Source organism: Rhinolophus sinicus, linkage group LG06 (genome assembly GCF_036562045.2).
Source record: "Rhinolophus sinicus isolate RSC01 linkage group LG06, ASM3656204v1, whole genome shotgun sequence".
In the NCBI taxonomy this organism is placed as follows: Eukaryota; Metazoa; Chordata; class Mammalia; order Chiroptera; family Rhinolophidae; genus Rhinolophus; species Rhinolophus sinicus.
Window position 1 is genome coordinate 30,008,815 of NC_133756.1, and position 14,609 is coordinate 30,023,423.

The window sequence follows — 14,609 nt, forward strand, 5'->3', positions numbered from 1 at the left end:
TTCTGGAATCCTAACATCCTGTTCAGAGAAGGGCCTAGATCTAGGCAAACATCCCCCTCACCCCACCCCGCAAGTTTTCTGAATTGCCTGACACATCTTCACGTCTCTGGATGATTGTGAGACTTCGCTTTAGCCCAGCTTACACCTGACAAGGGAGGAACCACCTGTCTACTCCCAGCAGAGTTCCATGGCACATGTGAGCAGTCAGGATACCTGAACCTAGAATCTACCTTTCTCAGCTGCAGCGTGTTTCAACTATTGCTTGGAACAGCAAAGGTGAGGGTGTGGGCTACCAGTTGACCCACAGTCCTCCCTCCCCAGCAATAATCCTTATGTTCCATTATATATAACTTTATTGAGATGGCAGACCAGAGACCATGGAGGAAAGTCCTCAAAAGTTTATTGACCCCCCCCCCCCCACTGATGGTCAACAGGAGACTTCCAATGGATGAAGATTTCAGGCTCTAGTGCAACTGGACACTGCCCCAGAGACCACTGGCCATGACTTCCACTGAACCTCCTCAAGCCCTTTCTCTGAATGATGGTCCCCCTGTTCACTACGTTTGCAAGCCCAGCCTGTTCCTGCTATGCTCCCATTCTGTCTTATTTAAACCCCAGATATTTCTTCCTCTATTATGCTTGGAACAACCTTTTAATTTTGTGATTCAGAAGGTGGGGACACAATATGTTTACCAAGCAGTTCTTGTTTTAGAATTGCTTCTGTAAGCACTTCACCTGGAAATTCATTCATTCATTCATCGAACAGAAATTGATTGAGCATCTACTATGTGCCAGACACTGTTCTAAATGCTACACCAAAGCCCCTGTCCGAATTGAGCTTATATTTTAGTAGGAAAAGGCAGAAAATAAACATGTAAATGATAAATTCAGATAAATATTCAACATTGAATAAAATAATCAAGGGCCATGGGATGGAGTGATGAGAGGAGGGTCTCCTTTAATTAGAGCGGAAGTTTTTAACCTTGGCTACACATTAGAATCACTTGAGGGTATTTAAAATTCCCAGTACCTGTACTGCATTCCATACTAATTAAAATGGAGTCTTCAGGAAGGGGACCCAGGCATGGGTATTTTTTAAGGCTCCCCCAGAATTTCCAAGGTGCTGCCAAGGTTGAGGACCACTGCACTAGAGTGACAAATACTCAGGACTCTGAGGGAGAGGAACAGCAGATGCAAAGGCCCTGAAGACGGGCCTAACTCAGCACATTTGAGGGAAGTAAGGCAGTGCCGGCAGGAGGGAATTAGGCAGATTACAGCTCTGAGATGGGCTTCCAGGTTTGGTAGAGAGCGGGAGCTCTTGGGGTGCTTAAGCAGGGGAGATAGGAACTGTTTTAGGGTTTGAGATGAGGCTGATTCTCCTTTACTGTGCATGAACTGGTGAAAGCTCAAACAAAATGGTTTTTCCTTGGGCCACAGAGTCTGACATTAGTGGGAGTGGGAACAGCAACTCTCCTATGCCATCCCATTTCATCATATCTGACATTTCCCTCACAAAATATGCAACAGTGATGTCCCTGCTGTTTGAATCTGGTGTCTTCCTTCTGGTCTGACTCAAACGAGGAGGGGTTCTGCCCTCTTCTGGGCAGCCTCCTGGGCCCGCCACTGGTGGCTGGGTCAGGTGTCCCTCCTTCGGGCTTCCTCAGCATCCTAAGCTTCCTTCTCTGTCTGGATCCATCTCAGCATATCAGCATTTTCTCGTTACTTCTTGTCCTGTCTCTGCCCAGGCCCAAATTGTGAGCTAAAGGCAGGGACCTTGATTTATTCAACTTTTTTTATCCCCATCACCTAACACACTGTTGACATTTAATAAATGTTTGTTGAATGACCAATTTAGAAAATATTCTAAATCCAATGATTTACCCTCTAGAATACCGGGTGTGCCAAAAAAATGTATACAAGTGGACACTTTGGTCAATGTTGCTCAAGCAGTAGTTCACCGTAATCAGAAGTGTCTGGACTCTGATGGTAACCACTCTGAGAACCTCTTGTAATTGCAGAAGTTAAATGTGACTTGTATTCATCTTTTGTTATGGGTATATGTGGAGTATTACAATTTTAATACAGTTTTCCTTTTTTAAAATGTGTATTCATTTCTTTGGCACCCTCTGTAAACAAGGTTTGCATCATGTTCTGAGTCAACAGACATTGGTTGTTTTTCTTCATCCTAAAAAACATTGGCTTGGTTTGCAGTTAGTAAAAGGAAGAAAAAAATTAAATGGATGAAATTTGAAGTTCAACAAATTAAGAGTTTTAGTTTCAGTGTTGTGGTTCAGATTAAATGTCTTCCTTGAAGAGCCCATGTGCCCGCCTCCCCATAAACTCCCAGAAGCCACCTGGAATCCTGGCCCCAGGGGACACTAAAGCTAAGACATATTAAAAGCACAGAATCCAACAGACCACCATAGCTGGCAAGAAGCCAAACACATGCAAACCCGAGACAGAGTTTTAAAGGGCTGTTGAGATTAATTCCCTTGAAGAAGAATGAAAACCAGATGGTTTCCCCCAGGAAAAGAGAGTGCTAAGGATAACAGTGGAATAGGTAGTATGGAGGGCAGTCTGGGCTTCACGAGCGATGCTTACCCACCGTTAACCCCAACAAACTGAAGGTTCTTTTTGGTCCCATTACCTCCTGCACGGAAGCCATAGTCTTTCTTTTTCATTATGGATTTAAGGCTGGTCGACGGGGAGATCTCTAGGCAGACACAACATCACAGGTTAGAATGATTTTAGAGGTGCCCCAGAATGTAGCAAAACCAAGACTCTTGCTTTGAGGGGATACAGATTGAAGGTGTGTGAAAAGGTAGAAAGGAACAGAGACCTAGATAATGTAAATCTAATATTTTGAGGGTCTTTGAGGCCCAGCCTTCTGGTCAGTGCCAGTAGAATGGTGCCTGGTCACAAAGCCCCTCCATTTGTGGATAATCGTGGGAGCACGCTTTCAGAAGATCCATGTGGTGTGGGTGCCATTACTGTCCCCATCTTGCAGCTGGGAAATCTAAGGCTCAGCCTTGCTTGGTGAAAGGCAGAGCAGGCGTTATTTAGTTCTAAGTGCAGAACTTAGTTCACATGACTCCTGGTCCCATTTCTGCTCCCACCTCTGCCAGTTGACACTTTGTGATGTGGCGTAGGCACAGAAGACACATGAGCAAGAACACAAGTCTTCTTTGGCTGTGCTCAGAGATACATGAAGCATTTCCCAATGGGCAAGACTAGAACTAGCACTGAAATAATAAGGAAGCAGCCAATTTGCAAGGCAGCAAGCAGACTCGCGCACTGCTCATTGAGCAAAGCAAAACATGGTTCCACTTTGCTCAACAGTGTATGATCTGTTACAAGAGGAAGTACGACTCAGCCAAAGGGTCGATTTCCACATGTGAGTATCACACAACCTCCCTTCCTCCCTCTCTCTCACACGCACAAAGAAAATATTCAGCAAAATATTTCAGATCTCAATATAATGTTCCTCCAAAACTAGGCTAGAGAAAACCTCTAATGCGAAAGAACCAGAGAGGACCTCAGGAATGCAAGAACTCAGGAAACCATGAAGGGAGGCCCAGGTTTAGAGCACACACAGCCAGGGCCATTGTTCACCATAGACCTTGCTTTTGTGGAGTGCAAACGAGAAATAGGTACCACTCTGGGTGGAAAGAGTGCTGCAGGCTTGGCAAGTGAAGAGTGGGCTAGATTTAAGTTCCAGTGCACCCTCCCTGGCTGGCATCTCCATGCCCTGTGCTATATCTGTACAGCTGTACATGGTGGCCCTGCAGTCAATCCTAACCTTAGAGCAAGGATACGAGGAGGGGCACAGAGCCTCCACTGTTACATAATCAGTTTTTATTACACTGGGTTCCTGGAGTGCTTAAATCTTTTAAAAACATATGCATGCAATTAAAACTCATTTCCATTATACTTGTCACATAAAGGAGAAATGGTTCTCTGTCTCAGCCACCATATTTACCCATTGCTGGGGAGGATGGGGGGGCTGGGGACTCCTTCTGGGGTGGAGTCTGGGCTGAGTAGGCAGACAGCAGCAGGTTGAGGGAGCTCAGGAGCTGGCGCTGGATGCTGCTGAGCTTGGAGGCGGGCTGCTTGATGGCACTGGCCAGCTCTGGGTACCCGTGCTCCAGACAGCTCCACTGCTCCTGCAGGAGCTCCTGGATCTTCTTAACATATTGGCCAATAGTGGCATCTGTGGGTGAGCTCGGTGGCCTTCCTGGGCATTCCTTCCCAGGGAGTTCTGAACTGGCCTCCTCCTTCCCTGCTGGGGGCGTCTTTATGTCACTGCTCCAGGAAGAGCCACCTGCTCCCTTGACCAGACCCTTGGCTCCCACCTGAGGGTCTCCCTCTCGCTCAGAGCCTGTTTCTTCAATCCTGAGCTCAGTGGAGAGGCAGCTATGCAATGAGGAGGTGAGGACCACCTTGGGTCCCTGTGGCAGTGACAACTGGGATGGTGGCACAAATTCTGCTGGGCTCTGATCCTCCTGTTCGTGACTGTCCTGCCCACAGAGGAGGCCATTCTCCTCTCTGGCCCTCCAGCTTTCAGATTCTGTGCTGCTCAGAAGGTTGACCCCAATGCTCTTGTCACACAACTCCCTGGTCAAGAGTCCGTGGAGAGGGTCAGTATTGATCATGGCGTCCGTTTGGCCCTGAGTGTCTTTGGTGTTCTCGTGGCTAAGCTTTTCTGTCAGTTGAGCAACAGTGCACTCTAGCTCTTGAATCCTTCCCTCCCTAGCCTTGATTTCCTCCTCTTGCTGCTGGAGGGCAGCTCTGACCTGGGCCAGTTCTTTAGTTCTTCCAGACAACTCTCCCTCAAGGTCTGAGAGTTGCTGCTTGAGGCAGGAGATGCTGCCAGGATCCATCGTGGTGAGGCCCAGACTTTCTTCCGTGACCCGGATGCCGATGCTCCTCACGTCTACCTCTACCGGTGGTGGGGGTGGGATCTCGCTGATGCTGAGCTCGATTTCTCCTAAAGGGAGCTCATTCTCTGGAATGGGTGATGGCAGAGGTGGGAGGCTTGGTGCTGGGGAGCCAGGAGTGACCACCACCTCTGCTTCTCTGGTTTCATGTTCGTCCTCTACATCCTCTAGAACTGCAAGTGCAGTCTGGGATGAGAAAGCAGGACTTGGGAGAGAGAAGTGATGTGGAGCCTCTTTGTCACCCTCTGGAGGCTCAGCCGCCTCCTGGACCAGCTCCGGAATCCCTGGCACCAGGTCTCCAAACTCTCTGCTTTTTGGTTGGGTTGCTGCTCGCGGGGTGGAGTTGTGAAAACCTGAAAACCCTTCTGCGGGGTCAAAAATGCCATCGCAGACACTGTCTTCGCCCTGAAGTGAAGGGAGAGCGGGAGGTGTAGGGGGACCCGAATTTAGGCTGGGGTCCTCTGAGGCTCTGGCTTGCAGCAGTGTGGCTGGCATGCTGGATGCTCTTAAGAGTTGGGGCCGTCCACTCCCGGAGGCGAGCTCGGCCTCCCGGGGAGCAGCAGCCTCCAGGTGTCTGGCGGTCTCCGCCAACAGGGCTTTCCTGTGATAGCTCACCTCACTCCCACTGGAGGAGGCTTGGGGGTGATCACCAAACGGCAGTGACTGAGCTCGCTCCTCTGTCCCGAGCGACACCTTCCTCAGCACCACTGGGGACCAGTTTTGGTGGGGAAGAGTAGCATGGGGGCGAGTCCCACTGTCGGGAAGGCTGAAGTTTCGAGGCAAAGTGCTAAACTTGGCCTGCTTGGCCCTTCTGTGGATAGGTATTCTCTTGATGGTGTGTCCCTTCTCAATGTCATCCACATACTTGAGGAAGTCCAGATCTAGATGAAATCCATATGGGGTCTCCACGGAGTAGGGGTGGCTCTTTGGAGAGTCTTTCTCTTCATCCCCCTGAGAGGCCTGGTTTTTGGCTGGGAGACATAGACATGTGAAAAAAGAAACATACTGTTAATAAGAATTACAGGGTGGTGAGGCCTAATATCTGTGATTCTGACTTAAGGCTCTCATGTGAGACTTCTAAATGTTCCAGCCTCTAAATTATGCTGAGATGCTCACAGTCTTTTGGCTGTGCTCAGAAACCATGTTATTAAATCAATGTGTACTTAGCCAATGTCTGCAAGGAAATAGGTAGAGGGAATAGTTTCCAATTTGCAGTAGGTCGTCTCAGTTGCTACTGTGGAATCTGCCTGCAGACCCGCAAAATGAAATAGTCTCATACTGTTTTACTGGATTTGAGACATGTAATTGCTGAACTGAAGTGTCCAGGAATTTGCCAAATCAGGGTACTAATTGGCAATTACGAATATGGAGGGTTTTGAAGGATGAGGTACATAATTGTCTCAACATTAAAAAAATAACCTTTCATTATTCAAATAGGTGCTAGTAAACCTTGGGAAAGCCAGAGACATCAAGGAGCTATGCTTTCTACATTATTTAAGCTTCCACAGATGTCGGAACCTCTAGGTACTAACAGACAGAATTGGAACACATAATCACACACAGCCCATCCTCTTTTCCACCTGAAGACTGCTCAGTGCTTAACAAACATGAATTTCACTTTTAAAAACTCATGCCCAGTAAGGAAATACCACATTTTTCATAGAGTGGAAAAAAAGGTGGTGAGGGAAAAAGGACAATGAATGTCAAAAGAGACATTGGCATACATCCTCCAAGAGATGTGGGACTCATGAGTTTTCGGGGCAGCCCAAATTATCCGGGGACATCAGAAAGTTCTCCATCACACCAAGGCACCACTGATCTTGACTCCAGTTGAGGACACTGAGATAAGTCAGTCATTCAAGTAGTTGAGTCCAGAGGGACTTGTCTCCAAGTAGCTTCTTCAGATTAAATAGTCTTTGTTCCTTTGATGTTCCTCATGTGACACCCTTATTATCTCTGTGACATTCTGCTAATCATGCTGTGAAAATGCTGAGCTCAGGAGAGAACATCAGTGGAGCACAGAGGCCAAGAACATAGACTCTGGGGCCTGGTCTATATCTCAGCTCTGTGACCTTGGGGCAATTACTTAGCCTTCCTGTGTCTTAGCATCTATAAGATGGGGATAATAATAGATAAAATGAGGTTAATGGGAGGACTGATTAATTAATACATGTAAAGTGCTTAGAACAACACCCAGCATGTGATAAACATTCAATACATGCTCAATATTATATTTATTATCTTTGTGGAAGCCCAAAATATAGAGAACTGAAGCCCCATAATGGAAGCTGATATGCTGGGTACATAGGAGGGGCTCCACAAATTCTTTGTGACTGAGTGCTCGGTTCTAAGAGTAATAGGCCCTGAGGGCAAAATTACAATAGCAATAATTCAATTTACTTACCGCAATCACTATTTATTGAGCACCTATGTGTTGGTTGCTAAGCTAGATCCTAAAGACACAGAGATAAATCAGGTATATATAGACCCAGCCTCAAAAAAATGTATGGTCAAGTAGGAGAAACACCAACAAATACCATGCAATGTGGCAACGATGGTAACTGACACACGCTCAAAGAACAGTCTTCCTTCCTATTTTCCCAGTTTCTCCAGAATAATTTTCTCAGACTTAGAGGTTACTTCCATCTTGGTAGAACAGGGGTGACTTCACAAAAGTGACATGACTGGGCATTAAAAAAACAAATAGCAATTTGCCAGACCACGAGGGTAAATGACATTATAATGGTTCATTTCCAAGATGGCCACCATCAATTCCTGCCTTCTCTAGACAGGCAATGGAATCCCAAATTGAGAGGTGGAGTCTATTTCTCCACTCCTTTGAATCTAGGCTGGACTGTGACTGCTTTGACCAAAAGAAAATGGCAGAAATGATGCTGACAGAATTCCAAAGTAAGGTCATAAGAAGCCTCTTAGTTCCACCTGGGTCTCTTGGAATGCACATTCATTAGGAAACTAGATGCCATGTAAGGAGTTCTGTAAGGGCCATGCTGTGAGGAAGCCCAAATAACCCCATAGAGGGTCATGTGGAGACAGGAAAAAATGCTTAGCCAGCTTGAGCTGGTTCAGCCATCCTGGCCCAGGTGCCAGCCCATGAGTAAACAAGCCATCAGATGATTCTGGCTTCAGCCATCATCTTACTTCAACAACAGGAGGGACCCCAAGTGAGAACTTCTCAGCTGAGCCTGTGCTAATAATACATGATTGATTTAAGCAACTAAGTTTTGGGTTGGTTTGTTATGCAGCAATAGATAGCCAGGACAGATTCTAGATATATGTCAGAGAAGATGCAAAGGCATGGAGGTAGGAAATTCCACAGTAATTCAGAGTTTTGTAAATGCAATTGATACGACTGGAACTTAAGGTGTGGTAGGGAAGGGTGAGAAGTAGAAAATTGAAAGGTCAACAAAAACCAGATCGTGGAGCAACTTGTATGCACACTGATAGTCTTTGGCTTTATTCTCTAGGTAATGGGAGTCATTGAAGGGTTTTACACAAGGAAATGGCTTGGTAAAATGTAATTTCACAGAGAGCATTCTTGCAGAGGATCAGAAAAAGGACAAACCAGAAACCTGAAGACAAGTTGGGAGACTGCTAATATGGTCAACATGAAAGAAGCCAAAGGCATTGGAGGGAAAGGGTCAAGTTAAAGAAAAGGTGCAAATCATGGTGTTACCTGGGGCATGTTTGGGTCTGCTTTTCCCTAAAGGTGATGACATATTGGGGCTGAGCTCTTCCCACCTGCCAGTTTGATTTCTCCTTCTGGTTGATGTCATGTGCTTGTTAGGTGACCCTCTGTGTTTAGGGAAGTAGCTTTATCTCCAAAGAGCTAAACAAAGCCATACATGAAGGCTGAACTCATAAGCACTGACATAATAGAGCCTCCTAGCCTTAATGCCAAGTAAAGCCATAGGGCCTGTGGGTAATTATGTCACAACTGCAGCAGGGAACAGAATGAAGCATTGGTGCTAATACCTGGGCTGGTCCTTATTGGGTTCCAGAGCTTCTGTGGCAGAAACCTGGACTCCAGGTGAATAAAGAACAAACATTCCTCCAGCACCCAAAGAACTCCAAATAAATTTCCATCCCCCCCACACAATTTTTTTTATCAACCTGCTTTCCCACAAAGAGGCACACTGGTAGTTTCAGTAAATGAGAGCAATTGCTCTGTTACTTTTTCAAGCTGCTCTCAGTTATACTCTTAGGCCTGCTGGTCCACTCACCAGCCTCCTGGATTACAGGGACAGGCCAAATCTGAGAGGAGATATTGTCTAAAGTTAAGTGGAGAGCAGATGTCTGACCCAGAAGGCGAAGACCTCTCCTAAAGGAGAGGCTGCATTACTTCTCTTCTTTTTGTCTCCATTCAGTAGAAATGCACTGATTTACCCAGCGACCTCTGGGAGCAGGTCCAGAGCACAAATACAATAATAGCATCAAATAAGAAACAGGAGATTCAAAGGCAAATCTTCCACAAGGGAGCTTGAGGGGAACCAAAGGAGTCTGTGAGACTGAGAAGTTATCCACAATGATGGGTTTAATAGATGCTTTCCTAAGCTAGCACTATGGCGTATCACAAAGACTCATACATCCAGACAGACACACATAGACATATACACAGATACACACAACCAGTGACCCATTGTGCTGCCGTGCTTGCCACCCACCACTCTGCATTCCTTCTCTTTCTCCCAGTGCAAGAGGAATGCTGGACCTTGAACGAGGGAACTTGATTTGATAGCTCGGAGACCTACAGTCACATTAAGCCCTGCTCCTCTTAATTCTACTTGGTGACAGGTATGCAGGAGCTCAGAATTCTGGGCATTAGGCCCAGGCAAGAATTAATTAGGAGGACTGACTCTGCTCAAAATGAACTTTAGATCAAATAAACCAACACATAGCCAAACAGGCTGGATTTGAATCCTGGCTCTGTAATCGCCTACCTCTGTGATTCTGGGTAAATTATTTAATTCCCCTGTGCCTCAATTTCTTCATTTGGAATGTGGCAATACTAATAACTAACTTGTAAGTTATTGTGATTGTTAGCACTAATTCGGTAAGAGAACATGGCACAGGAACTCCACAAACAAACTGGAAAGCATAGGCTGGTACTGAGTGGGGCACGGAAGGATTTGCTAAGAATATGCTGTCTCCTTGGAATTTTTAACTCTGCATTAGGACTACAGTCTCAAGAGGGTACGAGAGTCCAAGAAAATGATTCTGAAGATACCAGGAAAATGAGTCAGGGGAGAAGAAAAAGTTAAGATATGTGAGACTCAGAGCTACCTAGAAATCCCTACAGAGTCTCGGTCTGAAAGCACACCAGGTCACGGGACCCCTTTAAACACAGTCATGAGCCCAAGAGTTACACAGACATGAGAAAGGGGACTAGAAAGGGACAAGGGAAGAAGGCGGTGCCACAGTAATTATCTTAAGAGACAAAGTGAAGTGCGGACGGTGAGTGAACCAATCAGAGGCATTTAAAGTGAGAGAGAAAAAGGCCGAAAGTCTCTACACATTTTCTGAAGGAAATCCAAAAAACAGAAATTAGAGAGAAGTGGCCAAAAATACAGCCAGTAAGAAGGGGAATTAAATGAGCCTCTTTAAAAGGCCAAGGCAGCAGCGGAAGGCTTTCCCTCTTCTGCCTTTACTTTGTGAGATGCGTGTTCCTGAAGGGAGGGGTGCCTTTCTTGAGCTAGTTGTGGTTAATCACGAGAAGAGCAGCAGTCTGAGGATGCTGAGCAGAGACAAATGAGGCAGGCAGGAGTGACAGGCCCCCGGGGCATTCAGGGAATTAGCTGGTGTTCTGTGCGACCACATCCAGGGATGCACTGAAAAGGCAGCTATGGGGAGAAAGGCAGACTCTTGAAATATATGGTGATTGCATTTGGAAAGAAGGAAGAAGCAGGGCTGGAGCTGCTGTCTGGTCCCTAAGTCCCACACCAGTGAAGGGCCATGTGATTCAAGGGGGATTATAGGCTCTCCTGTTTCTTGACATTTGGTGATCTGAAAAAAGTATTTCATTAGAAGTCAGAAGATTGGGTCTAGTCTATGACCTTTGACAAGTTTCCTGGGGAACATTCACTGCGAGATTCGTTATGCTAGGTGGTTATTACTCAACAATCTTGCATGGATTATCTCATTTAGTCCTTTACCGCCCCTGTGAAGTAGGTATTAATACCTGTTTATGGACGAGGTGTGGTAGACTATTCGCAAAAATAGCTACAATTAGACCCCACCCATGGGTATTTCCTTTCTACACTAACCCTGGAATTAGCTTTGTGACTTGTTTTGGCCAGTGGGTCAATAACAAATATGACATAGGCAGACTTGAAAATCACTTGCACGCGAGGGTTTATCTGTTGTCGTTGTGCTTGGAACCCTTCTGCCACCACGTGAACAACTCCCGAGCTAGCATGGGGACAAGGAGAGATGCATGGCCAAATCGTCACCAATGCCCCAGGTGACATGGAGTCAACCACCAGGCATTTGAGTGTGGCCATTCTAAACCATCTGGCAAAGTCATCCAGAAGACCATAGATACATGAGCCCAGCAAAAGTCAGTCAAGCTGGCCTAGACCAGAATAATGGCCCAGCCCAAACGTACGGAATCTTTTGAGAAATAATAAATATCTTTATTTTAAATCAATACATTTTGAGTGATTTGTTACACAGCAACACTAACTGATACATGAGGGGGACTGAGGCTCAGAGAAGTTAAATGATTTGGAAAAATCACACAGATATGAATTTTACCATATTGTGCCTCTTTTTTAGACTTCAAGTTACTCATGTCTAAAATGAGGGTAATAAGTGAGAGCATCCTGCTCCTTTCTTGGTGCTTGGAAGAGATGAGAAAATATTCCAAAAATTATACAACTCCGATATAAACATAAGGCTTCATTCTCATTCCCTACCATCTTCTGTGTTCATACTTCAAATACATGGTTTGGGTCTCCCAGCACCGCCTGTTTGGGGAATGTTTCCAGCAGGCTATTTCCAGGATTTATAGTAACAATCCTTTTCCAACCAAATGCTCACGTTAGACCCAGGAATACAAAGCAACCTGCCTACCATCTGTCTTCTCCATCGCAGGGAATGCTGACCGTCAGTCTCTCAGGCACTCTTCATCTGAGAAGTTTGTAAAATTTGTCAGACAGCTCTGAAAGAAAGAATAGAAAAGTGGAGAGTCTCATTAGAGTTAGAATAAGTATGGAGGGAACATAGCACCAAAGAACGTAACACCCATCCCTGCCTTTCTCCCAGGGGCACCCATGAGCTTATAGCTCTCCAAAGGAGGAGATTAAAAGCCTGTCTGCACTCCTAGAGGCCAAACTTGGATGTCTCTTCCTGGAATGTTAGCAATAGTTGACTCCAAAGGAAGCCTTTGGTTCAACTCTCTCACTTGGCAGATGAGGAAACGGAGGCTCAGAAGTTAACTGCTCGGTGCAAAGCCTCCCAGCGTGTTAGTGAAGGAGCTAGACCAGACCCAGGGCTCTGATAACCAACACAGTGCTCTTTGCATAATGTCAAGAGCTGATATCTACTCACCCCCATCAGGATAAAACAATTATAATCCATTTGGTAAAAAAGCTGGAATCACAGCACCTACAAATGATCTATGACATCCCAATCATATTCAAGACAAAGATGAAATAATTCCAAGTACTGACTAGGAGCCAATACTTAGAGGTGATTTCCAGCCATGAGCAGAACTAAGGAAGTTCAGCCTAGGTGGCCAGAAGACAGCAGTAACTATTCAAGCAGCATACTGTGCTGACTCTAAATTAGGGTACCTTGAAGTTTGATCATAAATTTTCCCCAAAGTGTAATCCATTCCTAGGACTCTTTCTTCGAATGGTAAACAACTTGCCTTCTGCCCCATTACAATAAATCACCCAAGAAATGGTGGTTTTGTTTTGTTCTTTTGTGATTGTAACTCCATACACATCAGAATAATGAATTATCTGTGGCATATCAGCAGTGGAAAGGGGGTTGTTTTAGGAATTTCAATGTGCTTGACAATGAACTCAGAACAGAGAAGTGTACCAGGGATGAGGGAAGGGTTGGGGGAAACTGGGAGAGAGAAGGATGAGGGGTGGCCTGCAGCAACCCGGATGGAAACAATGGGGAACAAACAAGTAAACTGGAGAAGAGAGCTGGGAACTATCAGGCCTGCCAAATAAGAGGACGGCTAAAGTGCACCCGACAGTATGTTTTATGTTCCCTCTTTGTATGAGCACGGCAACTGCCTTCAAAGTTATCACCCGGCTCCTGCCTTGGCTCCTCCAAAACACAGCTCCTCTCACGCAGCTGCCAGAGGGACCTTTCCCTACGCAGGTGTGACACAGCCCAGAAGCGCAAGCAGCGTTTCCATAGGCAAAGACATCCTTGCAGGAGGAACCAACACTGGGTACCTCTTACCTAGTTTGGGGGTGGCATACAGCTGCAGTAGAGGTCAGGGATAAGGAGGTTCTAACTTGGGGTGAGGGAGGGTCACCCTTGTTGGAAAGAGAAGGTTCTGAAACAACCTAAATGTCCACTGACAGCTGAAGGGATAAAGAAAATGTGGTACACATATACCCAGTGGAACAATGGTCAGCCATAAAAAAGAAGGAAACCTTGCCATTTGTGACAACACGAATGGACCTTGAAGGCATTATGCTAAATGCAGTAAGTCAGAAAGAGGAAGATAAATACTGTATGATCTCATTTATACGTGGAATCTAAAAACAAACAAAACTGGACTCATAGATACAGAGAACAGTTTGGTGGTTGCCAGAGCTGGGGGGTGGGGGAATGGGTGAAATAGGTGAAGGGGGTCAAAAGGTACAAATTTCCAGTTATAAGATAATTAAGTCCTGGGGATGTAGTGTACAGCATAGTAACTACAGTTAATACTATTGTATTGTATATTTGAAAGTCGCTAAGACAGTAATCTTAAAAGTTCTCATCATGAGAAAAAACATTTGTAACTATGTGCGGTGATAGGTGCTAACTAAACTTACTGAGATAATGATTTCACAATATATACGCATAGAAAATCATTATGTTGCACACCTAAAACTAACATAATAGGTTCCATGCTCATTATATCTCAATTTAAAAAATAAATATAATTTTAGAAAAATGAAAGAAAGAGAAGGTTCCCAGGCAGAGGCCACTGCTCCCAATCTCAATTCAGCAGGTCTGCAGTTGTCAGTCAGGGGTGGTGCCTCCCAGAGGCTGGCAGGCAGGAGAGGATCGGCATGAAGTGTGGGGAGGAAAAGGGTCAGGACGCAAACCCTAGCTTGGCCCCTCGGCCTGTCTCTCCATTACCATGGTCTGTGTTCTCCCTTCTGCCCTCCTCTTGCCCCCACCCCATAACGTTACTGAGAAATAGGCAGAGCACGGAGCACTGGACATAATTGAATGATCTCATGCAATCTGCTACCTAACCCCAAGAAGATTATTATTGTCTCCATTATTCAGATAGGGAGACTGAGGCTGAGAGAGTTTACAGTCCTCCCTGCCCACAGGCACATAGCAAGCAAGTGTTGGAACAGAATTTGACCTCAAGCCTAGCCAATTCCAAGCCTGTGGTGGGAACAGCAGTGATCTGTAAACATTTGTCCACCTGTATAAGCCAGCCTGATTCCTAGCTCTTTTAGTAGCGGG

At 45.7% G+C, this 14,609-nt stretch overlaps 1 protein-coding gene across 7 annotated transcripts in view; it reads right to left on the minus strand.

The window, feature by feature from the left end:
* The window catches only part of KANK4 (KN motif and ankyrin repeat domains 4), a 68,289-nt gene that overhangs the window by 20,674 nt on the left and 33,006 nt on the right, over window positions 1-14,609 (minus strand). For all 7 annotated transcript variants that reach the window (XM_019731250.2, XM_019731234.2, XM_019731243.2 and 4 more), the window contains 3 exons: window positions 12,027-12,114; window positions 3,980-5,908; window positions 2,602-2,713 (listed from right to left, as the gene is read on the minus strand). In XM_019731250.2, coding sequence (XP_019586809.2) covers window positions 2,602-2,713; window positions 3,980-5,908; window positions 12,027-12,042 — 2,057 coding nt within the window. In that variant the 5' untranslated portion in view covers window positions 12,043-12,114. The remainder of the gene's footprint in view (window positions 1-2,601; window positions 2,714-3,979; window positions 5,909-12,026; window positions 12,115-14,609) is intronic.